General features: G+C 49.5%; 2 protein-coding genes across 4 annotated transcripts in view; one reads left to right on the top strand and one right to left on the bottom strand.

Moving 5' to 3' along the window:
- Positions 1-15,348, top strand: part of LOC121171574 (nitric oxide synthase 1 adaptor protein) — a 310,882-nt gene extending 295,534 nt beyond the window's left edge. For both annotated transcript variants that reach the window (XM_041003300.1, XM_041003301.1), the window contains exons 7-10: positions 4,517-4,683; positions 6,273-6,452; positions 13,148-13,313; positions 14,877-15,348. In XM_041003300.1, the coding sequence (XP_040859234.1) occupies positions 4,517-4,683; positions 6,273-6,452; positions 13,148-13,313; positions 14,877-15,277 (914 nt within the window). In that variant the 3' untranslated portion in view covers positions 15,278-15,348. The remainder of the gene's footprint in view (positions 1-4,516; positions 4,684-6,272; positions 6,453-13,147; positions 13,314-14,876) is intronic.
- Positions 15,349-20,830: 5,482 nt separating this feature from the next.
- SPATA46 (spermatogenesis associated 46) lies at positions 20,831-23,769 on the bottom strand. Of its 2 annotated transcripts, XM_041003303.1 has the most exons (3): positions 23,546-23,769; positions 22,110-22,223; positions 20,831-21,456 (listed from the first exon to the last, which is right to left on the bottom strand). In XM_041003303.1, exons 1-3 carry the CDS (start codon positions 23,646-23,648, stop codon positions 20,930-20,932), a joined length of 744 nt encoding a protein of 247 aa, XP_040859237.1. In that variant the 5' UTR covers positions 23,649-23,769; the 3' UTR covers positions 20,831-20,929. The 2 variants fall into 2 exon arrangements, with proteins under 2 accessions (XP_040859237.1, XP_040859238.1); XM_041003304.1 differs by lacking the exon at positions 22,110-22,223.
- Between the last annotated feature and the right edge of the window lie 2,742 nt (positions 23,770-26,511).

Here is a 26,511-nt window from a genome sequence, read left to right as displayed (position 1 = left end):
TGATCCCCATACTTGACCTGGGCAAGGTTTTGATGAACACCTTCCCCTACCTTTGCAGCCCTTGGCCAGTGTCTCGGGCTACTCCAGTGTCTGGAGTACTGAGGGCTGTTGCCTGTCTCCTGCAGTGCTGACCTCTATGTCCATGGCAGAGAATGCAGCTCAAAATTTTCCCATCTAAAAGAGCAAAATCAACTCATCCTCATCCTTATGTCTTGCCCTAGCTGATAGCCCTGTCTCTCCTTTCCTTCGTAGACTTGCCAGTACTCATTGTCTACTTCCTTACTTTCCCACCACTTCTTTTTTTCTTTTTAAATATTTAATTTATTCTTATTAGAAAATCAGATATACAGAGAGGAGGAGAGACACAAAGATCTTCCATCCGATGATTCACTTCCCAAGTGAGCACAGTGTCCGGTGCTATGCCGATCCAAAGCCAGGACCCAGGAACTCCTTCCAGGTCTCTCACACGGGTGCAGAGTCCCAAGACTTTGGGCTGTCCTTGACTGATTTCCCAGGCCACCAACAGGGAGCTGGATGGGATGTGGAGCTGCTGGGATTAGAACCGGGGCCCATATGGGATCCCAGCGCATTCAAGGCGAGGACTTTAGGCGCTAGCCCATAGCACTGGGCCCAATTTCCCACCATTTCTGCGCTGCAGTCTAGCAGCCATTGCCTTGCCAACCCTTCCTTAAGCTAACAGTCAAGGTCATTAAGGGGCCAGCCTTGGTTGGCAACGAAGCACTCACTTTCTGCAGCCCTGCAACCCTTCACCCTCATTCCCACACTTGCCTTATTTTGTGTGAGAGCTGCCCCTCCACATCTGTCACAGCTTCCTTTCTACCCACCCTGTGAGTGATGTAATTCCTCCTGGACTTGTCCCTGGTGTTCTTTTCTAACTTCCCTTGATTTTAACTGAGGTTAATCTCCTGGCCAGACCTTTTCCTGAACCGTGCATGCATGTGCTATATTATTAGTCTGTCTGGGCTACTGAGACCACATGCATCAGACTGGGAGGATTAAATACTAGACATGTCTGTCAGACAGCAGAAAGAAGGAGGGAGGCAAGGGAAGAAAAAAAGAATGAATGAATGAATGAATGAATGAATGAATGCATGTTGGGGCTTTAATGAATTGGGCTTGAGTGTCATGCTCACAGCCTAATGGATATTGCCACTCAGATGTTATGCAGACTTGGAGTGTGAATAGCTTTAAACTAAACACATCCTCTTGACCACAATTCTGCCCCTCCCAGACTCTCCCTGTAGGATGACAGTCACCTAACTCAAGAGTTTTTAGATGAATCATTCCCAGAGCCCTGCCTGCTGCCCTCTGCTATAAACATAGAGCAAGCAAGTCCTGTGCTTTCTGTTCCTTGGAGATCTTTCATTGGCTCTGTCCCCTCTTCCCTTTAATATTACCAGTCCATTAGCATAAGCCCCATATTTCTAGTATTGCTTTGTCTTATCCGCTCTGGATCCACACTCCCTCCATGGTGACACTGTAGTAAATGAAGCTCTTCTGGTACTACCTGCATTCACTGTCTCCTCTTCTTAGATCCCTCACTGCAGAGCCCCATGTGGTGCCCCTGACATGCTTGCCATCTCTGCACCTCTTTGTCCTTGCACCTGCCTTGCCCTCTGCCTTCTATGGTGCTCCCCTGATCCCCTGCACCACGTCCTCCCCTGTACCACTCTCCCCTGCATTACCTCCTCCCCTGTACCACTCTCCCCTGCATCACCTCCTCCCCTACCTTAGCTAATTCTCCAGGTGTGTTTTTTTTCTGTACACGGGTTTCTTCCACCTCTGCCTGTTTGGTTGCCCTCTTCGGTTGTCCCACACTTTGGCTGGCCACCTCATGGATGACACTTAGGATCCAGGGTATAGCTGAAGTTCATGTCTGTTTTCTGCATCTGGCAGGACACTTCCTGAAGCTTCTTTGTCTTCATGTATATGTCTCTGTCATATGTAAGGTGCTTAATAAATGGTTATTGAATAAAAGAATGAAATGGGCATATGTGTAGTGACTTCTAGTTGCTGTTAAACATGTCAGGTACAATTTTTTTTTTAAAGATTATACAGAGAGAAGGAAAGACACAGAAGAAAGATCCTCCATCTGCTGGTTCACTGCCAAGGTGGCCACAAGAATTGGAGCTAAGCCAGTCCAAAGCCAGGAGCCAGTACCATTTTCTGGGTTTCCCACACAAGTGCAGGGTCCCAAGGGTTTGGGTCATCCTCTACTTCTTTCCAAGCCACAGAGAGGGAGCTGGATGGGAACTGAAATAGCTGGGACATGAACTAGTGCCCATATGTGATCCTTCCACTTACAAGGTGAGGACTTTAGCCTGGGCTACCGCATCAGGCCCAGGTAGAAATATTTTGAGGAAGCAATGCTATCTGTAGACATAGTCTTGGCCTTCCCTCTGTTACAGATTGAAAGCCACAGCACCCCATATTTTTCTTATTTCTTGTGTATTGGAAATCATACCATCTTTTATCCCTTAGACTTCTCAGTTCTAGGACAGTTGCAGGTATCAGATTTCCTCCCTTTCATGATAGGACCTAAAAGGGCCATTTGCTGCAGGTCCCTCCTAAGGTCTTATCTGATGTGCTAACAGGTACACACACTACTTAGGGCCCTGCATCAAGCATGCTATTCCAGTCTACCTCAGGTGTACCCTTCCCAGTTTGAATGCATATGTTGCTCTACTTATCTGTACCCATGACTCATATAAAGGTCAAGACAAGACTCCAAATGTGGTTGTCTGAACACCACAGGGCCTCAAGAAAGCAGCTCCGTGGTTTGCACTGAGTTACTGTGGCTTTTATTAGGGAACCGCATTACAACAAAAAGAATGGCTGAACAGTGTGTGCTTCTAAGACTGCTGCAGAAACAGGGCTAGGGCCACGGGCATTCTTTGATCCCACCCAGGCTTCTGGTAGGGATACATCCGATCCTGTGTATACAGGGCTGCTCAGTCCTTATAGTAAGGCCCTCCACGGATGGGGACATGGGAAGACAGCCCTTCTTGTAGTTGCTACCTGTTAGGTCAGCATGTATTGAATATCATCCCTCTGCAGGATCCCTAGCAAACAGGTACATTAGACCTGGTCCTGGCCCTAAGTCGAGAAGGGAAAGTAGATGGCTGGGCATGTTCAGCAGCATGTGCGACGTGTCCAGAGACATAAACACCTTGAGAGCTGCAGGAGCCCAGGAATGCTGTAGCCTCTTAGCAGCTCCTGAAATGCTCTCCTACTCAAACACACAGCATCTCACTCACTGTTTGTCTCTGGATAGGCATGGGAGAACTCAGTGCTTAGTTCCCAGCACCATGCTCTGGCTATTCAGTCGTCTGCACTGTGTCTCAGGTTAAACCCCAAGTTATCAAGGTCCCATCTGTTTCCTACACTCTGCCTAGTACTGATTCACCAAGGCTTGGAAAAATTGCCCCACCAGCCACCATCAGGACCAGTCTTTCTATGAACCACCTTTGAAATGCTCATTGGGGCTGTCTCCTCCATTCCTGGAGCAGCCAGCAGGAAAAGCAAGCATGCTGTGGAACTTCTCCAGATGACTTGTGTAGGCTAGCATGGGAAAACGTCTTGCAGCCATTTCCTCTGACTGCCTGGCTTGGCTTCAGGAGTACGGTCTTGGCTCCCTCCTTTCTTGCTTGCACTAGACTGCTGCATTTCACAAGTGGTGCTAGTCTTGGAAAACCCTTAAGAAATGTTAAGGCCACAGTAATGAATCTAATCACCAAGATACAGCAAGGAAATATTTCCTGTGAAATGCCTGTGCATTGTCAAAGATTTTCATGTAGCCCAAGAAACAGAGAGGAACAAGAACCAAAAAAAAAATAAGAAATGATAGAATGCTCATGCCTTTATATTTAATGTGGTACATGTGACTGAAGGCATGGGCACTGTTTCTAGTAGAAAAACCAAAGTGGGAACTAGGAAAACTTCATGTGGAAGGTCTTTAAAAACAGTCACTGGGGCCCCTTTCCGATTCCCCGTTGTCCTCTTCCTGGACCTGGTAGGAGGAGCCCAGTTAGGCTTTGAGGTTAGGAGGCTGATGGTGTGAAGCTGGCGGTCAGAGTTCAGTCTGGGAACTCTGTCCTTATATCTCATCTTCTAACTGAAGAAATTGGGGCTCATGGTCTGACTTGCTTCTTGGAGATCCAATAGCTTCTTGGGGATCTAGCTGGGACAGGTCTCTACGTCTCAACTCCACGAACAGGGCTCTTTCTCTTGGCCTATTCCGTTTGCCATCCTCCATCCACAGGTAGGTCCACCTAACAGAGTGGTCACACCTAAGCTTGATGGAGTGTTCTGTGGTTTTCTGACTATAAAGAGATACAGAGTACCTCTTACTAAGTTGAGAACATGCTTTAATACCCTTGAGGGGAAGCACAGATAACAGTGTCAGGACAGTGTACCCTGGACTTTGTGTAATTGTGAGCTTGTTTCGAAAAAGTGGTATCACCATTTCCTTCCTACTCCTCCCTCATCCCTGCAGGCCGTCAGCTCGCTGGGGCTGAGAGGGCATCCACAGCTACTGCAGAGGAGACGGACATCGATGCCGTGGAGGTGCCACTCCCAGGGAGTGATATCTTGGATTTCAGTCGAGGTGTGACCGACCTGGATGCTGTTGGGAAGGAAGGTGGCTCCCACGCAGACTCCAAGGTAATAGGGAGGGGGCTGATTGTGCGATCTGCACAATCAGCTTAGCTTCAGAGTGAGGTGCCCCACGGGTTGGTGGCGGTGCTAGAGCAGGTCTCATAGCCTTTCAGGTGTCTCGATGGTGCTACAAAGCAGCATGTTCCTAAATTTGTGTCCGACTTGCATCACCCCTCCCAAGACTCCGCCTGTGTTTGATACCCTCCCTTTCTTTGTCACCCTCCACCTTTCCCAGCATCCCATCTCTGCCAAGTATTTGTGCAAGACTATGCATCCTGGTACTCTCCCTCTCCAAATAATCTCTGGGCTTCACTAATGAGTTAGGGCAGTATGGGCCTCCCCTGTCTGCAGTAAGGATTTCCTGAGCCTTGGAACTTGTGTATGGCTGTATTCTTGGGTCTGAAACTTGGCCCACTGGAGGTTAAAAACATATTCATCACCAGCAGCCTAAAGTGCAAGAGGTAACATGACTAAGTTCCCAAGAGGCTCCTGATGTGATCAAGGTGGAAACCAAAACAAACAAAAAACCTTGAGACCAAGTTCCAGAAGGCAAAACTAAATTCAAAACAAAATCCAGAAGGAAGCAAAGTGGCTGGTACTGGCTGCATTCTTAGATTCCAGGCCATTCCCTCTGTCACAGATGCTGTTCCTCCTCCATGCGCATCTGCCGACCTCAGATAGGCAGGTTCAGTCATCAGAAGGAGAATTCTGCCTACTCCGGAGCAGCGAGGGCAGTACATTGCCTGGCTGTCCAGCCATCATTTTCACTACTGGTCTGTTTTGTCTTCTACAGGCGGCAACAGCCCTCTGTTGCTGATGCCTCCTTCTTGCCTGCTGGAAAATTGATGAGAGCACTTTCAGAGACAGAATGTCTTTTCCTGCCCTTGAATTCTGTGTGTACCCATTGCTATGTTAGGAAGCATCTGACATGAAAAAGGAAGGCAGGGATGGGGCAAGAACTTCTGTTTGCAGAAGCCCCGCTCCCCAGATGGCTGTGTTGCTTTCATGTCTCAGCTGCCTTTCCTGGAGCTTCTCCCTGGAGGGGAGGCAATGCAGGGCTGGAGGCAGTTTCCCTCCTCCTGGCCTCTTCCTCCAGAGCCTGAATCAGAAGAAACATCTCGGGCCCTGGAGGAGGGAATCCCTACGAACATGGCAATGGGAATGATTAAAGCTGCCTCTTTCCTGGTTTCAGCATGAAGGGATGATCAGCTATGTTCCATAGAGAGACTCTATGTCTAGAACCTCAGATGACTCAATGGTAGAATGTAATGGGAAGTGATGAGCAAGACATCAGCTGAGCAAGGCTCAGCTGTTTGTCTCCCATCCCATTGAAGGCACAGAAATGTCCAAATGAGCCTTTTCTTGCCACGTGGCACCTGCCTGAGCAGTTACACAGCTTCCTCCTTGGCACCCCATTCATATTTCCATGGCAGATGCAGCATTTCCAGTGTGCAAGTTGTGGGTGGGCCATTTGACCATGTGTGTGTGGCAGTGGGGGTGGGAGAGCATTGCACACGCACGCTCCAGGTCTATGGCAAAGAGAATTAGGTTTCTCACGGCAACTCCTCTGTGACATGCCCTGTCTTCTCTTTCAGGCTTCACCCCAGCCCCAGGAGCCCACTCTGACAGCGTCACCTCGGATGCTACTCCCCTCTGCTTCCTCCAAGCCCCCAGGCCTGGGTGCAGGGACACCGCTGTCCACCCATCACCAAATGCAGCTCCTCCAGCAGCTCCTCCAGCAGCAGCAGCAGCAGACGCAAGTGGCTGTGGCCCAGGTTCTCCTCAGCCTCCTCCCTACTTCGCAGGCTCCACTCTCATGGGCTTGATGCGCCTTCCCTGGCGAGGGGCTCAGGGCAGGTTTAACACCTAGGGAGCCGTAAGGAATCGCTCATGCTGTTGGGTCATTGCTTGTCAGGGAATAGGGGAGTGGGAGGGGAGAAATGAAGGATGCAGTTGAAATGGAAAAAAAAACATTTTTATTTCCCATGTATCCCTCGCTGTGAGTTGGGCTTGGCTGGCTTGGCTGGATATCGTTGGATAATGACTTGAACTTAGCAAGGAAAAATGCACATGATCCCACCCTTCCTTTCCCGTCTTCTTCTCCTGGTGTTTGGGGTTAGGAGGGAGAAAGCCTGGGAGCCAGGACAGATGTGATTTGGGATGCCACTCTTAAAACATCTGCAGGTATGAACTTGTGTCAAATACCCTGGTAGAGATCATTGCCCTGGCATCCCAACCTGCTTGTCCATAAGAGGTTTCCAACTCTCCACTAGTGATCGATTTATTCCAGGCAGTATTTTATACAATATTGACCTTGGAATTCATTATGCTGAGATGTAACTTACAGGAATTTAGATATACTAGTTGAGCTGTAAGGAGAGGGATTGGCTGAGATCTCGGGGCTGAGTCGTACCTGCACCATGGCGGATGCCACCACTTTGTGTGTCAGGGGTGAGAGGGCCTTCCTTGCTGCTTTCAGCAGGCCTTGTTCCCACGTGCTATCTCTGGAGAGCGTGAGAGTCTATATCTTCTTGAATCTTTTGAGCCTGAGCTTCTCCTCTATCAGAGGCTGCTTGCCCTGCCATCTTGAGTCGGAGTCAGGGCCATGGCCTGCATGAGTCAATGAAGATAAAAAGTCACAGTCTGGAAAGATCTGTATGCACATCTGCTTGTGCAGACTGATTGCTTGGATTTCCCTTGTTCTAGAGTGGTGGGGAAGCCAAGTTCTCCAGGGACCGACTATGTGGTGGGGAAGCCAACTTCTGCAAGGACCGTCTACTGACCCTGCATTGTACCATTTGCGCATTCTTTTCCTGGCTCTTGGGTGGAGTGACTTGCCCAGTTAAGGCCATCTTTCCTCTAGGTATACCTTGACCTAGTCCTAAAAGCATCTGCTCTGACTTGATTTGAAAGATCTTATGAACAGCAGTTTCTTTCCACGGATCTGGGCACCAGCCTTGTAGATGATCCTCACTGTCGGGTTTGGGGAGAGCAGACTTAGTTATTGGAGCTCTTTCTGAAATTCTAGCCATAAAATCAAAGGCTGAGTGGTGGGACTAATCAGATTTGCAGGTGTCCCATAAACAGCCGGAAAGAATGAACTGTATTAGTGGCCTCTTACATTTGGAGAAGAAAATCATCCCTCTCTGTCAAATAAAATAATTCATCTCCTGTGGCTAATGATGATATGGCAGACCAAGAATCCCCTCCTCCCTGGCGTGATGGCTGACGGGAGCACAAAGCCGAGCACTCCACACAGGCTCCATTCTGACTTGCATTCCCGAAACTTTCCCACATACAAATCCATCCATCTCCTCCTAGAATACATTTTCCTTTTTCAGCATATCAATGACCAAGTAATTGTTATTTATCAGAGCATAATCTCTATGCATATTCATGATATTAGATTGTCAGGCATTTAAATTTCAAGTCTCTGCTAAGTCTTCAAGAGATACTCTTTGCAAAATGTTTAAGGCACACCAGAGCGTGGCGGCGTTGAAGGAAGCACTCGGTCTCCCAGGCAACAAGACCTTTCCCTTAGTCTATCACATTCAAAATGGGACTTTTGGAGTGAATGACTCTCCAGTACAGAGTAAGGCATCCCTGTTAACACCCCCAGCCTAAAAGACAGTGACCGCAGGAAGGGAACACATTGTGGTGGTCCTAAGAGGCTCCCTGTTCTAGTCCCTTCTGCAGCCTTGGAATCTGTTGAGTAGAAGGTGCTGTGCCTGACTCAGGGGCAGCAAGAAAAAGAGGAAAGGCTGCTCTTTGCATCTGTGTTGTGAGGTGAGGTTGTATAGAATCAAAGCCTTTCAGAGACTTTGGATCAGATAGGACCTTAGGGTCACCGGATTGCTCCTTGAACATACTTTCCCACCCCCCTCTTCCATCCACACTTGTCAACCTGTGATGACTTCCTTCTTGCACATTGCATTGTTGTTCCCAACTGGCTTAGGCTCCCTGGTCTTATAGAAAGACCCAGTCCTAAACTAGCCGTCAGTTGCAGATTTCTCTATATATTCCCGTTTCCTCCACTCTTTTATTTGGTACCGAGCTCTTTATTAGCATCCATATCCATGGGTAAAAAGAATCACATAAGAAAGATAGCCTGGTGGACAGTCTTGGTGAGTTGGGTATATTGGAAACAGACCAAATAGAGCATGCTTGGTTTTTCTCTGCACAGGTAGGACTGACCTCAGCCTTGCTCTGTTCAGATTCCATTGCTTTCAAACTGTGAGGTTTCTGTCTTCATTAAAATGCCAACAGTCTCCAGAATCCCAATGAGTAAAACTGTAACCCCAGCATCTCAGGTGGATACATGGTTGCCTTTTCTCAGTGAGTGTCCAGGTCCTCTTGTGCTGCTCCTGGATTAAAGTCTAAGGATAAAGACATGGTTTCTTGCTGACGAGCATCCTCTTGGGATCACCTGTTGCATTATTTATGTCCTTCCTCCACGTTTACTCTCATAAGCTGATCTGGTTTCCTGCTGCCATTGGGATCAGGCTTAATCTGCTGCACAGTGTTTTGAACTGGTCCAAGTCCCCATGAGTTCTCTTAGCCTCACCCTAGATGGAAGAGGTCCACCTAGGTGAGGGATCTTGCCTGCCCTTCTGAGTATCTGGGCAAAGGTCCTCCCAATTCTTAAGTACCTCCTAGGTAAATTTAGTGTATAAGTAATGGATACCCAAGTCCCTCTGAGCACTCCCCTGACCCAGCATGAAGCTTGCCTGGCTGCGCAGCCTTTCTGCTTTCAGATGGCCCTGAGACTCAAGGCAGTGAATAAGAGGATAGCCAAGCCTTAAACTCAGGCTGGAGTGTGACTGGCACCTGCATGGCCGAGGACGGGGCCCTTGAGGCTCCATAATTGATGTGGGCACTCTGGTTGACTGGCAACAGCTGTGTAGGACATATCCCTTCACAGTTTTCCAATGGCTGGCTCTGCTCATGGGGGAAATGTTAGTGTAATCAGTATTGCTATTTAAAGATTTCTCCCTACCTACTGTCACATCCACTTGTTCAGGAGCAAGTAATTTGCAATTTACGCTTTGCAGTTGTGTGTGCTGTAGTTAGTTAGAGGAATGGCGCTAAAATGCTCTGCATCCCCACCCCCCAGGCCCTGGATTTAGCCTCTGTCCTTGTGGCTTCTCCCAGTCCCCAGCACCAAGGTGTGCATTGCCCAAGGCCCTGCCTCATGCATGTTAAGATAGCACCACCTGCCTCTGCTTGTGTGTCCCATGTGTGTGGGGGCGCAAATTGCTGTGGTTCTCTCCACTGCCATTTCCATGTGCCTGCTGCTCCCTAACTTCAGCCTGGCCCTGCCCCTACTTCTGATGGAGGAGCTGGAGTCCAGGCAAGTAGGCTGGAGGGCCAGTGGGTCAATGGTCTGGTGCTGCTGGGTGGGTGGAGGTGGGCATCAGTGTATTGGGATGTGGCGGAGTGCCGGAAGGTGTTGAACTTATGGTGTGGCGCTATGATCAGGACACAGAGCTGGGCATCTGAGTGCCAGCATTCTGACCATGGCCTTGGTGCTACATCACCATGCCCCACAACACTGACTTCATCTGTCACTGCAACAGTCCTTATCAAAGATAGCCCAGCTCTGAAAAAGAGAGACTAACCTCTTCCCTCCCAGAAAAAGATGTTTAGTTGTTTGAAAGAAAAGTGGGCAGCATGCAAACAGACATGCCCTCTGCTCAGGAGGTAGTGGTGCAGCTTGCTCTTGTTGTGTGACATAGAACAAGGCACAGAGGCCTCAGTGCCATGCTGCCCAAATCAGGGTGGAACTAACATGCCAGTGCTTCAAGTCCAAGTCGGCGCAAACACTTGGCCTGCAAGTTAAAACAAGTGCAGGCTGTTTTGTTTCAGCCTGGCCTGGTTCGAGTTCTTCTGCAACAGGGCATGATGGTAAAGTGTGAGCCTTAACATCTGGTGTCACTTCTGACAGCTGCAGGGGCAGAAGGGCTCATTAGTGCTGCCTTGAAGGCAGCAGCAACAGCATTTGCTCCCACATCCACAGGGCTGGAAAATACCTGTAATGGTATAATGCTGTTTGCAGAGGGAGCATTCTTACTTGACCTTGTACTGGACATGCTCAAACGCAGGGCTGTTCCTCCTAATGCCTAGCCCAGTGGATTGAAAATGGCAGCATTCGATTCAAGGGTCATCTTTTAGGTAGTGAGGTTACTCCACCAAGGCAACTTGCATGCTTGCCAAGGGAAGCTTCTGAGTTTTCCCCGCTCCTGCCTCATTCTCTGGTCTTCAATCCTGATGTTCAACTTGACAATGGGAACTGGGGCTTTTTTTTTCTTTTTTTTTTAAGAAGAAGCCTTTAGCAAATGACCCATAATACTGATCTCTGTGTTTGAGCTACCACCCGTGTCAGGGGACAGATCCAGAGAGTGAATTACCCTCATTTGCCTAGAGAATAACCAAGGAAGTCTAGAGTTCCAGTACCTGGTCTGGTGCTTTCAAATGTCCTGTTCTGATGGGATGAAAGTAACAGAGCAGGTATGCAGAGCCGTCCATAGGTGCCAGTTAGTAGTGAGTAGAATTCCCTGCTTTCTCTGTCTACATCCACTGGAGCACTTTGTGTAATTCTGCCTGGCATGTCTGTTTGGTTCCAAAGAAACTGGAAAATGACTAAGCAATTCAAGCAGCTCAGTAGATCCCTTTCAGTGAAACCCTTAGTTACTTAGTAACATGTGGAAAGTAAAGATGGTCCTTCGGAAGGCCATGTCTGTTCCACAGCTGTTCCATTTCTCAGAACCAGTAGAAACTGTGGGACCATCAGGTGGAATTTCCCTGTGAATTAGTCTCCAAGCCATGCAGACTACATTCATGGCTACTTCTTCCCCTGTTTGCACCCTCTGTCCAGGTATTGCCTCAGTTTGTATGAGAGGATTTCAAACAGATTATAGAAAAAATATGGAATTAAGAGATACTTTTTTAAATGCAAAAGATTTTTTTATCTCTATGCACAGTGTTTTTGTTTTCCATGAAGACTCCTTTATGAGGCAGAAGGGGAGGCAGACATCTTGATGGGAGCAGTCTGTCCCCACCATGCTTTCGGGGGAGCAGATGTCCTTCACTTTCCTCAGACACCATTGCCCTGGAGGAAAGATAGATCCGACCCTGGGGAGCCACTGATGCAAAGTGGCAGCTAATCTCATTAGTGGCTCCACTTAGAGCCAACAACAAGGTCAGGTCCTCAAATGTGGGCAAAGGGAAGCACCCGCCCTTCCCAGGAGTGTCATTCTGTGTGCTGGCCTTTGGAGGAGCAGACACCTTCCTGGCAGGTTCCTTGGTCACACTTGGTGCGTGTGATCCAGGGTAAAATCTACTTTGCAGAAATCTAGAGTGTTTTCTGAGCATAAGCAGCAGCTCATGCCTCCAGCTCCCCTTCTTTCTGCTCACACCAGAGTCAACCTGACCCTGTACCTTTGTCCAGACCATCTTTTTCAATGAAGGATGCCCTCTTTCCATAAGCTTCCTTGGTCTAGGTGGCCACAGGTATGAGTGTCCCTTCTTCAGGGACCACCTGAGACCCTCCCTGGAGACTCCTATGTTTGAACAGCAAGCCATACCTGTGTCAACAGGCTGGTGGTCTGTGACTCTGTTTCTTGAGGACAGCGTCCTAGTGTAACTGCACACCCCACCGGGTCCTCCCGTTGGATTTTACTTCCACACCAAGATCACACTTGAGATACCCCAGGCACAAGCATGTGGAGGGTGCCATTGCCAGTTACCCTCCCCTGGAAGGTATAAATCACTGTGGTGCTGCCACACATGTTCTCCTCAGCCCTTCTGGGCTTATGGGTGGGGTCCCTATAGTTCATTATCAAGTGTTTGACCCCAATCAGGCATGATCACGGCCCTGGGTGTTGGCCTCAGGAACACATAGTAACAGAGGATGGGGAAAGAAGCTGATGGGAAGAAAGGGCTGATTTCATGATAGCCTCCCTTCCTAATATGGAAATGTTATATGTGCTGCTAACAACCTCTCAGTGTATTTTGGCCTGGGATGGAGAATAGAGTCTATGGAAGTTTGCTGTGCACTATTCCTAACTGGTGAGCCAGTATATTTAGCCAGGCTTGTTTTTGTTTACCAAAAGACAGAAAAGGACACCTCGTCTGTCAGCCTGGTGGTGCTCTGCCAGGTGCTGGAGGGGTTCTCCCAGCAGGGACGTGGGTGAGGGGACAGTGGGAGGGAAGGGCTTTGGGAAGTAGGGTGGCACTTTCCTGCCTTTTACCCTTGGTGTGACATGTCATGGTCCTCCCTTGGCAGTATCTTTTGGGTTTTTCCTCTCCCGCATAACAAGCCCAGATGCCCATTTTGCTCAAAAGGGCTGCTGCTTTTGGAATTGAACATGGAGGGCATCCCTAATGCTGACTGCCCACCGGTGACTCCCATTCGTATTCACACCCCTTCTCTTCTCTCTGTCCTGCCTTCTGCCTCTCCTCCTCCCTGCAGGTTCACCTGCTGAAGGACCAGTTGGCTGCTGAGGCAGCGGCGCGACTGGAGGCCCAGGCCCGTGTGCACCAGCTCCTGCTGCAGAACAAGGACATGCTCCAGCACATCTCCCTGCTGGTGAAGCAGGTGCAGGAGCTGGAGCTGAAGCTGTCAGGACAGAATGCCAGTAAGCCAGCACCCTGCCCAGGCCTTGCCCTCTCCCGTGGGAACTCTGGACAGTGAAGCACACGCTGATTCCCTAGGGTTTTTGGTGATGCTTCATGAAACCTTGACCTTGTCCTGTATTCCAGAAAAAAAAAAAAGAGGCAGCTTTATCAGTCTTGTGTGTGCACTGCTTGAATTACAAAGTAGCAGAGCCAGGGCCTCCTTGGCTGTCTTCTAATTCAGTGATCAGAACTGGTCTAAGACATCCCTGGTCTGAGACTGCTGTGAGCTCACCCAGCCTGAAAGGAAGGGAGCTCGGGCACCCTATAGCCTAAGGCAGCCCAGTTCTTTCTCAGAGAAACTTATTTCTGTCAAAATGCAGTGAGCACCCATTGAGTGTCATGTTCTCTGTGAGTTGTGTGACAGACCTCCAACTGTGCTGTAGGTGATTCTTCCCAGGCCATATAAGGGGTTTTCAAGAAATCCATAGAATCTGCCCTATAGATGAAAAGCTACGCATGGGCTATAATGTTCTTGATGCTAAAATAAGTTTTTATCTTTTGATCCTATTTTCAATGGAGTTTTTGAAGACCCTTTGTCAATCACTCACCCTGTCACATAGGAAAAGCTGGCAACAGTACCTGCATTTAGTAGCTATGGCCGCAGAGTAACTAGGCGGGCAGCTCTGTTGAGTAGGGGAGATGTGTGGCCCTGGGCCTGAGATGCAGCCCTCCAGGTAGAGCTTGGGAGGAGAGTGGAACGCACGGTGCATGCCTACATACCTTCCCGAGAGCTGACAAAAAGTATGTGATGGCTGTGGACCAGTCCCACATCCCCGGATCACCTGTCATGTCTGAAACAATGGTGAGATTTAATCCCTTCAATCCCAGGTGTAGTGGATGAGGAAGCAGACTCAGATTAAAGTCACCAAGGTTTAGAACTAGCCAGGGGTAGAGACAAAATTCAAACCCAGACCTAACTGCAAAAATTTTTCTAGTTATTCCAGAAGTTGTTCCTTAAATTATCCCATGAGCTCTCTGAAAATGTGTGCCTTAGCAAATCCAGCCCACAGACATTATTCTTGCTTATGTAAGTCTGGGGCCCAACTGAGGTCTTTGCTTAAAGGTTGGCCCAAGGATATGGGTTGGCAGTCACTTGCTTCACCCCTAACTGAGCCTGTGGATTGTGAGAATTGTGTTTGTTGGAATCCTGATGAGGTTCTGGTGAACGTTAATCAACAGGATTGCACCAAGAGACTCACATGCCTTGACCGTGACTTCCCTTGGTACCTTTCCCTACCACAAAGCCAGCTCAAGGTATCCCTGCCCTCCCTTAATCATCAGGTGGTTCTCATTACCCTGTCCCTGCTGCTCCCCTCCAGCCGGGGGCGCTGTGCTGTGGCGGAGAGGGAGGAGGAGGGAGCATGTCAGAAGGCTTGCCCTGTTTTGCTGAACCACAAAACCCCCAGGAGTTACTACTGAGTTGACTAGAGATAGTCCCTTGCAGGGGCCAGGGAAGATGGTCTCTTTCCAAACCAGCTGCCAGTGCCTGACAGCGCCCTCTCCCCATTCTTGTCTCCCTCCAGTGGGCTCCCAGGACAGTTTGCTGGAGATCACCTTCCGCTCTGGAGCCCTGCCTGTGCTCTGCGACCCCACCACCCCAAAGCCAGAGGACCTGCACTCGCCACCTCCCGGCGCGGGCCTGGCCGACTTGGCACCACAGACTGGCAGCCCCCTAGGTAGGCGCGACTGCTTGGTGAAACTTGAATGCTTCCGCTTCCTCTCCCCGCCAGCGAACGGGCAGCAGGTGTTGGGCGGCCTGGAGCTCCTCCAGTTCCGCGAGTCCGGCATCGCCTCGGAGTATGAATCCACCACGGACGACAGCGAGGAGCGTGACTCATGGTCCCAGGAAGAGCTGCCGCGCCTGCTCAATGTCCTGCAGAGGCAGGAGCTGGGTGACAGCCTGGATGATGAGATCGCCGTGTAGGAGCTGGAGAGGAACAGGTGGAGGAGATGGCGTGGCCGCACTGTGCAGGGATGTCCAGTGTGGCTGCTCAGCCTGGGTAGGGAGACGGCCCGCGGATGCACCCTGCCTGGGAGAATGTTAAGGCTCAGAAAAGGGTTAAGGTTTTAAGAGGGGAAACTGCAGAAAACATTAGATTCCAGGAGGACACTCAGCCCCTCCACTACTTGTGACTAAAGGGGATTGGGGGCTGTGCCTGCCAGAGCCCATGGCTTTAAGTTGGGGACCCTCCTCGGACCACCAGGATTCTGGAAGACCTGCCCCCTCCCCCACTGCATTATAAGGCTTAATTAAGGCTCTTCTATTCTGTCGTCAAATCCCCAGTGGCCCCCTTGCTCACCCAACCCCCATTCCCCCATTAGAAGGGAAACCATTGATCCCTTCTCAGGTACTTTGGTTCTGGATATAGGATGCTCTTCCAAGAGGAAGTTCTTTAGGCCCTGGCTGAGCTTGGAGAGGCCCAAGGACCTGGGCTGCAAAAACCAGGCTGGTCCTTTCCGTGCAACGGTAGAATGAGGATGTGCCCAGTAGAATTGGATCCAAGCATTTTCTCCAACTGGATATAAGCACGGTGCTTCGAAGGCAGCCCAGGCAGGGGGTGGCTGCCACAAGTCACTTCAAACAGGAAGCCCTGCCTGGAGCCCAGAAACTGGAAAGTGTCCTTGTCCCACCACCCCTCACACCCCATGTCCTGCCCAGGGGGCTATGCCAGCAGAAGGTTTATACAGTACTCTGCCTCTGCTCACGTTGGAGAGCAGGGCCTCCAGCCTTACCCATCAGCCTGCCCTTTTCCACCAGATCGTGCCGGTCAGGTTTCATGGCAAGGAAACAGAAACCATAACACGGATGCAGGTTGCCAGCCAGGATTTTGGTGTGTTCTGCAGAATCACTGCCACTGATATCAGGGACCACAGCCGTGCCACCCCAGCCACTCTGTCTGTGGGTGCATGCCTTGAGCACACCTGTCAGAAGTACCATGTGCAAATCCTGTTATCTGTTTCCATCCAGGTCTGGCCAAGGGATTCCCACTTCACTAGCAGACTGGCGGGGGCCATGGGGAAAAGCTCCTTTGGTTCCTGTAAGATCATCCATGGCTGAGACATAGGTTAGAGCTTTCTGTCAGGGGAAGTTAAGTCTCAGTGCTGAACTCCCAGCTCAGACCCAGGCTGTGGAATTGTCAGAGGGGAAATCAGTAAGGTTGTGGTTACCTCGGAATAGAGTTCTTCAACTCTGCCTTGGCTTTGGAGCTTTATATGAATGAGGGCGCAGCCCTTTCCTTACGGCTACAGTTGGATTTCCTCTAGACCCGAAAGTTCAAACTCAAGAGAATCAATGCAACTCTGCATTAGCTCTGCTTGGTCCATGCGTGCCAGTGGAAATAGGATGAGGTGGTGTGTGCATGTGTGCGAGTGTGTGTATGTACCTGTGGAAGAAGGTAAGTATGTGTGCAGGCTTGTGAGAGTGACTGGTGAGAAGAAAAATGGGACTTCAGGGAATCAGAATCAGCAATAGATTTGGGGACCTTTTCCTAATGTGCATTTAGTTGGAGAGGTGTGGCTCTGTCTGCTGAAGCATTGGAAGTAGATCCAAATACACAAGAGAGTCAAGAACCAAGAAAAGCAGACCCACGAAGGAACAATTGCCCAGGAGCCAGTTTGTCTGAGCCTGCTCAGCTTAACGAGACCCTGGAGTCTGGGACCTTTTAGGCCACTAAGATTTTGAGTGTCCCAGCAGGAGCTGAGGAGACAAAGCCAGAGGTCAAGGGATGTAGTGTGTGGGGTGTGGGGTGGCATGGGGGTGGTGGAATAGGTTGGGGAGGTCATTTCTGAAGTGGCCTTGAAAAGCTTGTGAAAGAAACGGGAGAGTGAAATATGGGATACACTCGTTATCTGTGACACTGACTGGGAACACAGCGCCAGCTTTCGCCCTCTGGCTGTTCCATGGTCCTCGCCTGCCTCGCCAACCTTCACTCAGAACTCAGGCCCTCCCTGGAACACTTGTGTGTGCTGGCAGCCTCCTTGGTGTGACTCATAATAGTGCACATGGAGTTGGGGAGACTAAGGACAGGTCTAGGGGCCTTGCACGGTCACCAGCCCCCAAGCCGCCATCAGGATCAGCTAAGCTGGAAGTGAGCATTGCTGACCCGGTTCCCAGTGATGTCACCTTGGCCTCCCTCCTTGCTTCTGGCTCTGCTAACTCAACTCTGCTGCCTTCTTTATCCTCTACTCTGCCCCATATGAAAGACAAGTGGACACTGGGGGCCCCCACCTTGCTGGTGGCTGCCCCAGCTTTCCCCGGGTGCCACAGACTCTGGGACAAATGAGGCTTTCACAGTTGCGGAGCCACAAAAGAATCTGTCCACATGAGAAGGACTGCATATTGGGGTTGAAAATGATACTCCTTCCATTCCTGCTTGTATCAATGCTATCTGCAAAGCCTCTTCCTAGCCTCACTTCTCTCCACTGATCCTGTTTTGGTGTTGCATTCCTTTTATTTAACTCTTTGCTTGACTGCTTTTTCCTACCCCCTTACTCCCTAGCCCTTCACTTCCTAAAAACTGTTGTGTCATTAACTCTGTTGGATCAACTCTCTGGGAACAGATTCTGTCCATGTAAGTGCACTTAATCCCTGGACGTTGTCACCAGTCTAGTGGCTTTTGCTAAATAAACCTTTCTTATTTCTAAAGGCTTCTCTCATGGTCTTTTCTTGCTTCTTCTATTTCACCTGCTCCTTCTCTCCCCCTCACCTTCTACCCACTTCCCAAGCCAGGCGACATCAGCTCTGGTGAGACCTGGGTCCCAAGGCCGTGGGATTTGGAACAGTCTACGTGTTCCCTGAGGGAAGGTGCTACCTGAAGTTGCATTTCATAAGGACCAGCCTTGCAGAATCAGATTCTGGGAGAAAGGGGATGGGGTTGTATTTGACAATGTCTGGAGACCTGTTTGGTTGTCACAGCCAGAAGATGGATACAACAGGCACGTAGGAGGGAAAAGTCAGAGGTACTGGCCAATGTCTTCCCTTGCACAGGACAGTTCCCCAAAGCAAGATGTTATCCCATCCAGAATGTCATCAGTGCTCAGGTTGGGAAGCCCAGCTCTAGAGCCATACCTGCAGACTCTTTCCATCCCAGGTCTATCTACCCTCTAAGTGTTATTACTATGCGGACAGAGCAAGTAGAGTGCTTGAAAAAGTACCTCTTAGGGGTATGTACAACATACCTAAGCTCACCAGGATTATAGACTTTCTCACTCTCAGACTAAATGTCTGGCATACATGGTAGGATATCTGAGCGAACCCATTCCACAAATGTCCATACTTGGAGGCAAACAGACTTTATTTTCTAATGTGGGCACGTGAACATTTGCTCGTGTACAAACACACACACATATACACACAACCTGAAAGGTGTCATTGCCATCTAGCTGAGCAGGGAGGTCCTACCTGGGGCGTGTGGCTTCCCTGCAAGAAGTGGAAATGAAGGATGAGGGTGCTAGATGGTGATGAGGGAGTGGCCAAGCAGGGAGTAGCTAAGGGCTCACAGAACAGACTATTTTGGGTATGCCAGTTCCTGTTGGTGGGACTTTTTACCTGTATTGAGGCCTGGTGCTTTGTCAAACCCAAATCAGGGTTCCTACCCTGGGTCCCTCTGTTCATTTCTGACTGACTGAACCCAACTTTATTTTCTAATCTATAAGCTGGGGGCAGGGTAGATGAGATCACATTTTGAAAGCACCCAGCAGAGGTGCCCAACCATGACCCCTGGTATAGTTTATGACTTAGTTTATGTTTTAGGTTTTTTCCTACCTACACCTGTGTTAGTGAGGGGAGGGTTTGCGAGGTGCCTAGTTCTGCTGATAAAAATGCCTGGGTTGCAGTGGGTCACCGTGTGAAGTAAGACATGCAAAGTTTGTTGTCTTTAGGGTGAAAACACCCAGCACCAGCTTTGCCAGGCAGCATGGGGACATGCTTCGCACCTGGGCCTTCCCCCTGGCTGTTATGACCGTCCCTCTTCTGGTACATTCCATGCCTAGGGTATATATACCCTAGAAGAAGGGAGTAGGGTTGGCTGAGAATGGGAGATGAAATTGGGAGTGGATTCCTTCCCACGTTCTTCCATAGACGATGACAAGACCATGTGCAACCTCTGCAATCCAGCCCCTCCCCATACTGACTCAGGAGTGCCATTGAAGGCCACACGCACAGCCACGTGTATATAGAAAAGCCTTCCAGGACTCCAGTGGCCTTCCCATTTAACAAATTGGTCAGACTGAGGACTAAAAGACTTGCCCAGAGTTGTGCACCTGCTGCCTCAGGGAACAGGGTCCTGGGAAAGATGCCAGGGCTGCAGAGAGAGCCCTCAAGCACAGAGGGGATACGCTGTGACCAGAACACAGATGCACTAGCTGTAGACTCCTGGACTCCTGGCTGGGTAGCACCTGGTGAGTGGTGATGGAACCCTTCACTGGCTCTAAGGGGAAATGAACAGAACATAAATGAAATTTTAGCAGCCCAGTGACAAGCAGAGGCAGCTCTGCTAAGCCATGAGGTAAGGTTCCAGGACAACTTTCAATGCATCCAACCCCTTCCATTGGCCAACCTGTGAAGGCAGCAAAGATGAAAGGGGTACTAGTGCCTGCATCCCTGAAAGGAGATGCTTGCTGCAGTAGCAGGGCCCACCGAGTCACAGGGGAGAGGTGAGGAAGGCCTCCATATCCCTCAGGTGAGTGTCTGTCTTCTGTGTTAAATGACCTAATGGGAACAAAGAGGTCACTGCATCTCTGAGGTCCCACATGTCTGTCTGGATGGGATGGGCCATGCGTTTCATTCAGAAGTAGAATCAGGGTCAAGGCCAGCTGCTGAGAGTGTGGCTTGACAACAGGCTGCAGAGTGATGTGACTCCAAGTAGGCATGCAGAGCTGCCCTTGGGTTGCTAGGATTTTGTCCTGCTTCTAAATGTGCAGTTGGAGGGAATGTGGCAGGGCCCAGCTGCTTTCTTTCTGTCTCATGCTCAGGGGCCTGCTGTCCTCTCTATCCCTCGAAAGAGCAAACAGCTAAGATGCCTTTCAGATGCCTCAGGTGCCTTCCCCAAGCATGGAGCACTGGGAGGGGACATTCAGACTCTGCACCCCAGGGAGGGGCGGGCAGGAGATGATCACATCAGAAGGCCAGAAGCCTGACACAGTGATTCTTACATGTGAGCTGTCTGAGTCACCTGCAGGGCAGGGCAGGTTGCAGATGGATCCATGCCTTTCCCCATTCTTCCCCCAAACTACCACAGGGGGTCCTGACTCAGTAAATCCCAGTGGGCCTGAGAATATCATTTCTCACCAATTCCCAGAGAAGGCTTAGCCCTGGTGCACCTTGCTTGGAGAGCCCACTGTCTTTTCAGATAGTCCCAAACTTTGGATATTTGCTCTTATTTTGAGGAGGTGGGTAGTTGGGAGAGCCTGATGTTACTAGGCAACCATTAGCCAGAGGGCCCTTAGAGGGACAGCAGGTGGTGCAAGGCGGCCTCAGACTCCCAATAGAAGAAGACTGTGACTAACTGATTTATTGGCATCTCTCTAGATACATAAAAAGGCTTCATCCCCTGTTCACCTGAAATACCCAGCAGGACTATTTGAAGGCCTGGCAGCTGCCAGAGGAAAGCCTGTCCCCTGGCCGTGCCTTCTGTTCCTTGCCCCAGAGGCTCTTGAGCTTGCGGTAGTACACCCTGCAGCTGAAGCCCTCCTTGAAACCCCCCTTGATGTGGCTCTTTAGGGAGTGCAGGGTGGGGTACATGCGGCAGCAGGCTGCACACTTGTAGCCATTCTGCTGGGCTGGGTGCCACTTGGCGGCCATCAGGATATCCTGGGAGGTGATGTAGTCCAAGGAGTCTGGGCCGTGCCTGGCTTTCCTGGTGGCCTCTCGGGGACATGTGTTCTCTGGGGAGGAAGAGGACGAGCAAACACTGTCAGCCACATCCTCGGGAAGGCAGTTGTCCCCCCTGCCTTCATCCCGCTGCAGCTCTGGGAAGCTGTAAGTCTCCGGGTGGCTTTCTCTCTCAGTGTATACGAAGTAGCTGTAAGGGGAGGACCAGGGCCGGTAGATGGCGCAGTTCCGCCTCGGCTGCTCCCCATTCTGCGTGTCCCCCAAGCTGCAGTCTGCAAAGGAGAGAGTTGGTCTGAGCCTCTGACCAGGTTGAGAGCAGTAAAGTTAAGGCAACTGGAGACCATGGGGCACACAAAAGGCGTGAAGGCAGGTAGCTAGATATGACCTTGGGTGTCCTCCATCCCACCTTGATCATGATTCTGAGAGTAGATGGACATTAGACTGGGAAGAATAGCCTAAGACATTGATTCCTTTATCTGTTCCTACTGCTGCCAGTGACCATTGCATCTCTGAGCAAGAGGCCTCTTCTAATCCCTAAGCCTTGGAATGTTCCAGATTCTTCCCTCCTCCTTAAAGATGCCTTGTCCTTTGGACAGGTGGACAGACAAGCAGACCTCTGGCCTCCAATGGCTCCTGTCATTTTGTTTATACGTCTTGCCATCAGTGGTTGTATCTATTTTTTCCCAACCACCACCAGCTCATCTTGATCCCTCCTCAGCCCATCAGACAGAAACTGCTCCTCCAAACCATCATGAGACAGGAGCAGCAAGAGACCTCCACAGGCCTTCACTCCAGGTGGAGGGGGCAGGTTGGAGCCAACAGGTATCAAAGCAGACAGCGTGTGGTGAGCCAGCTTGCAGAGCCCTTCCCTTAGGTGGTCAGCTCCTGTCTGTCAAGTCCCCACCTAGATTGGAAAAGGTCTTACCTGATGAGAGCACTGTGTTACGCACCCCATGCCGGAAAGTGCTGCTTGGGTACTGGGTGGGCAGGACTTGAGCTGGGCTGGAGGCCTCTGAGGGTGCCGCTGTCTTTACAATGTCTGCATTATAAGAGAGACACTCTGGTGAGCTAAGCAAAGTTGGCAGTCCTCTTCCCCAAACATCAGTCTCTGCCCCCCTCAGAGGCATCCCAAAGCTAAAGCAAAACAATGACTTCTGAACCCCATCCAGGCAACACTGTTATGGGGCACCCTAAGAAACTTCAAATGGGATGTTTTCATTTCAGCAGGTGGGGTTAAGAGGTGACCCAGATGGGTCCTACAGCATCTGACGTGTGTGATTTCATGCTGGTTGTAGGACCAGGACGGGAGCTCTGGTCATGGACTACACAGCAAATAAGCCTCGTTCTTACACACCCTTAAGTAGAGAGAGTTTGTGAGGACCCTTGCTGCCTGGCACACATGGTGCAGTGCTGCCACTGGATACAAAACCAACCTGTCTTAACTCCCAGAGTGGTCCACTGTGCTTAGTCTGAGAGACAGAGGCATCCCATACAGGCAAATGAATGTCAGAGCTGTATCGGGCAGGCTGCCCACATTTTCACATACATGGAAATTGGGGGATTTTTTTAACAGTGCAGATTGCAGCTGTGTGAGAGTCTGCATTTCTAACAGGTTTCCATTGGTGCAGCTGGTACAGGTGATACGCACTGAAAATAGCAAATGGTCACCATGTGCATTTTTATTCCACCATTACTCAGCCGCTCAAGCATAGTTCATTAAATCTGAATCCCCTCCAGCATTTCAAGACCCGAGGGGATGAGCGTTTAGCCTAGCAGTTAGTTCACCTGCATCCTACATCAAAATGCCAGGCTCTGGCTTCAGGCTCTGCCTTCTTCCCAGAACCTGGGAAGCAGCAGGAAGAGCTCAGTCATTCAGTTCCTCCCACACCCGTGGAAGGCATGGCTTCACTTCCCAGCTAGCTCAGCTGTCAGGGTTGTGGGCATCTGAGCAGTGGATCAGCAGATGGAGGAACTAACTCTGAAACAACAGATGGGAGAGTCTTCTTCATTCTGTCTCCTCCCTCCCTCCCTCTCTTCCTCCCTCTTCTCTTCACTCCTCTCTTTGACTTTCTCCCTCTCCCACCTCTTTCTCTCTCTGGCTCTCTGAAGGTCTGTAGGCAGACCTTGTGATGGAGGCTCTAGAGGAAAAATCTTGATGACACATTCCCCCCATTGTTTCCTTGCCAGGAATTCATAGGCAGCGAGGAATTTTCCTTGAGTGTAGTGTTTTTGAATGATTGCTTTATCCCCCTGTATAATCTGATTTCCTTACCCGGCCATGACTTCTATAATGACCTAGTAGAGTACTCAATGAAAATCTTAAAATAACATCTTTGTGGCCCTAGTGACACCATGGTGTACCTGGCAAGCTGGTGGCACGTGATGATATTTTGTTAGGAAAAGTACTCAGAGCGGAAGAAGAGATTCGAGGGCCAGAGATGCTGAGGAGTGAGAAGTTCTCCATGTTCTGACCGCTGCAGTATCTGGAGATCACTCAGGAGCCTGGCCAAGTTGCCGGGGCAACAAACATTCTGAGCACAGTTGACATCACAAGGTTCCACGGTTCCACTTGCTGGCAGAGTTAGCTCCCTGTGCTGTGATGGATCCCATGGCCAGCAGGATTAGCATGGCACAGGTGTTGGCTTGACAACCCTCAGTTGTCCACCGTGACTGAGAATACCCAGAGAAGGAGGGAGAGAGAAAGAAGATTGTGGTACAAGGACGGTGGTGGTGCTGGCTGTTTGCTCTGCAACTCTGTCTGAAATATTGTTCCTACTCTCCAGTGCTGACCAAAGCCATTCCCAACCCAGTGCTGGAAACCCCTGTGTGTGCTCTCTGAATGACTTTTTTTTCTCTTCTGTCTACCTGACCTCTACCAGTGAATATTTTCTGAACTTTGGGGTATTTTTAAACATTTTTTTAGGAAATAATACTTTCCAGTTTATGTTACAAAAATAAATCAGTATGAACATCCATACACTGTATACCCAGATTGTCCTCTAGCTAATATTTTAGCACATTTGCTTTATGGATTTTCCCTCTTCCCCACTCTCTCCATCACACATTCACATACAAACACTCTCCGAAGTGTTTGATTTGAATGATTTGGAGGTAAGATACAAACACTAAGTCCCTTTATGCCTAGATACTTTAATGTGCTAAGAGAAGAGGGGCAGATCTTGTGTTTGATGGGTTGGTTTCTTTTCAGCAAGTGACTGAACTGCAGTTTGTAGCTTCCTCCAGACCATTTTGCCTGTAGAAAATCAGTTTGCTGTTAATACTATGGTCAGGACTATCTCTTTGCTTTGCAAGAATGCAAACCTAACACCTGGGTGTGATGTGTAATCACAGTGAGAATGAAAGCACTTTAAAGATGAGTGGTAAATACCCCATTCCAGATCATCGCAACATATGAGCCAAGTGTAGAACAGTGCATTGGGTATAAATGGTGGAAATGTTATGCCAACTGGGTAGCTGCAGCCTACTGTACCATAGCAATAGACTTTACCTGCACGGGGTGTGTACGTGGATGTGGTGGTTCAGCCTCTGCCTAGAGGAGCTTAGAGTTGTCTGATTCCCCACTGCGTATACATTGGCATGCATAAGAAGACAACCAGTTCCTTCCTGTTAATGGTCCCAAAGTCTGCTTTGGAACATTGGGCCGCACTGGGGTGTAAATTGCAGCCGCATACCATGGTGACATGACAGGTGTTGGAAATTTCATTTGGACCAAGGGGTGTGGAGAAGGATGATGAGTGTAGTGATGAAAGCAGGGCACTTCTGATCCCCAGCCTACACCTAACCCCTGCTATTACCTACCGGGCCTGTTGGCTTTCCGTGGCTGACTTGATGACAAGATGGTCAAACATCTTGCTGGCTGCTGTCAAGTGCACATAGGACTCAGAAAACTTGTAATTCCATTATGTTGTCTTGGTCTATCAAATCTATCCCCTTGCAAGCCAGGAATTTCAGACCTACTTAATGCAAAGGAGCCTCAAAATGTTGTGGAACAGAAAGAACATGGGATATTGAGCATCCCAGGACCTGTTTTGAGTTTTCAGTATATAACCCTGTTGGGGTTTAGGTTTTAAAAAGTTGATGGGAACCTGGTATTTCCAGGGGTGGATCTACTCTGGTAGCAGGGCCTTGGTCTTGTGTGTGTCTTCTGTCTATGTGTTAATGTTGGTAGCTCAGGCAAGAGGCGACACTCTCAAAATGACTGGTCACTACATAAAACGTGTCTTTCTCTCATTTGCCTCCCACCTGCTTTCCGAGCCCCTCTCGGACAGGTAAGATATGCCCTTTCTTATGAATTACCTGCATCCCCAGATGCCCCCTCTCTGCACATGTGCATGTCGGGGGGTGCTGTGGGGAAGACCACCAACTGGGCTCCCACCATCATCTTTGTTTCACCACCATTGCTTCCTCAGCCACCAAGCCTCTAGGCCTGAAGCCAGAGGGACAGAGTGTGGGAGCATGTGTCTCCTGGGCTTCAGCAGGAAAGGGGCCTCTGGACTGGGCAGGTCGTGGGGGGCATGGAGCAACTCCTGATCACAGGTCCCCTTGTTTCAGAAGGGCTCTTTCTCCTGGTCTGGCATTGCAAATCCCCTGTAGACCACTCCCACCAAGAGAGATTTTCCAGTGACTTTTGTAAATGGTAGAAAAAATTGTGAGTGGTTGACACTGTCGGCCCATGGTACAGTTTTTAAGAACTCATGTACAAAGTTCAATTACACTCACTTGTTAAATACCTGCTGTTGTACATCGCTCTAAGCTAGGCAATGCCGAAGATTAAAAGCACTTAACACACTAAAGCCCTTTGGAACTGAGCAGTTTGTTAGAGACAGATTTACCAGAAAGATGTAGACAGCTGTAAAGAGAGTGTACAAAAGGCTGTCTATAAACTACGTAAGAAGCCAGGATGTTTTTTAGACTGCATCATCAAGAACAGAGAACAAGAAGTTCAGGAGATTCATAATGGTGCATGACCCAATATCAACATTGTGTTTTAAAAATAGTATTAGGGGCTTATAACTTACAAGTCACCATGACAGTACAATTTATAAAAATAAATGTGTCTGCTTGGAAAATTCCCTTTTTAAAAATTCCTATAAAGAAACCCCACAGAAGCAGCTGGTCCAGGAGCTGGGAGGATTTGCATTTCCAGTGTCTCTGATGTCGTAAGGGGGAGAGTGAAGTGATTTAATTTGCAAATCATCTTTGCCAGTTTAGAAGATTGCACGATTAAAGAAAATAAGAAGGACGCAGGCTATAATAAGCAGATTGTGACTTAAGTGGATGGTGTGATAAGATGCACTCTTTGGAGA

Source organism: Ochotona curzoniae, unplaced genomic scaffold, assembly GCF_017591425.1.
Source record: "Ochotona curzoniae isolate NIBS_2020 unplaced genomic scaffold, NIBS_Ocur_1.0 scaffold_2683, whole genome shotgun sequence".
Lineage (NCBI taxonomy): Eukaryota > Metazoa > Chordata > Mammalia > Lagomorpha > Ochotonidae > Ochotona > Ochotona curzoniae.
This window is presented reverse-complemented; position numbering and strand designations above follow the sequence as displayed.

Excerpts from the sequence above, each read along its gene's own strand:
- SPATA46 (XM_041003303.1), bottom strand. The coding sequence starts at position 23,648 with ATGGAGAACTTCTCACTCCTCAGCATCTCTGGCCCTCGAATCTCTTCT. Across the intron at positions 22,224-23,545 it reads ACGTGCCACCAGCTTGCCAG|ACATTGTAAAGACAGCGGCA; the intron begins GTACACCATGGT and ends CTTATAATGCAG. Across the intron at positions 21,457-22,109 it reads TAACACAGTGCTCTCATCAG|ACTGCAGCTTGGGGGACACG; the intron begins GTAAGACCTTTT and ends TCTCCTTTGCAG.